The sequence below is a fragment of the Penaeus vannamei genome, chromosome 43 (assembly GCF_042767895.1).
Source record: "Penaeus vannamei isolate JL-2024 chromosome 43, ASM4276789v1, whole genome shotgun sequence".
In the NCBI taxonomy this organism is placed as follows: domain Eukaryota; kingdom Metazoa; phylum Arthropoda; class Malacostraca; order Decapoda; family Penaeidae; genus Penaeus; species Penaeus vannamei.
In genome coordinates, this window is record NC_091591.1 from 20,544,246 (window position 1) to 20,545,005 (window position 760).

At 42.4% G+C, this 760-nt stretch overlaps 1 protein-coding gene across 1 annotated transcript in view; it reads left to right on the plus strand.

The window, feature by feature from the left end:
- The first annotated feature begins 540 nt into the window (after window positions 1-540).
- Window positions 541-760, plus strand: part of LOC138860827 (uncharacterized) — a 149,566-nt gene continuing 149,346 nt past the window's right edge. The window contains exon 1 of the mRNA XM_070119174.1: window positions 541-590. Within this exon, the coding sequence (XP_069975275.1) occupies window positions 541-590 (50 nt within the window). The remainder of the gene's footprint in view (window positions 591-760) is intronic.

Here is a 760-nt window from a genome sequence, read left to right on the forward strand (position 1 = left end):
AATGAATCCATTCTTGAGTGAACTTAATTCATGCTTATTCTTTCAATCACAGAAGGTCGGACATGTTCACAAACCGCTTACATAAGTTCAGAGTGTTATTATTGTTATAATTATGATGCTTATACTTTCAATCATTGTAGGTCGAGCATGTTCACAAACCACCTATTTAAGTTCAGAGTGAATCCATTCTTGAGTGAACTTAATTCATGCTTATTCTTTCAATCACAGAATGTCATAAGTGAATTCTCTGTGGACTGGAGACTCGAACTTGCTGTCTCGAAATTAGGTTCGTTCTCGTTAGCTAACTTTCTCTTCGAATTCCCGTAGGTTTCTTGGCGCCGCCGCTCTTCGGGGCCGCAAATACACTCTAGATCTTCGCCAAACTCATTAACGAGCCTCCAGCTTCATTAACGAAGACATGAGTGCTGTCTGTTCGTTCCGCGATGACGAAAATGTTCATCTACGAATTTTCCTTTTTTAGTTATTTGACTCGTATTGGGTGAAGTGATTTTCTTCGTGGATTTAACTCCCGGATAAGACATGGTAGCTGATGGAGTATACTTTGAGAGTGGAGTACTGGAGGTTGAAAGGTATTTTGTAATTAGAGTTTTCTTATTTTGTGACTTTTTTCCCACGGTGGTCAAAGCGCTTGTGATCGACCTGTGATTGGTCCGCGGGAATCCGCCGCTGCCAGACGTACGAGGCGAGTGGGGAGCGAGGAGGAAAAAGTGTCGTACGTGCCATCTTCATTCCAGTTGCC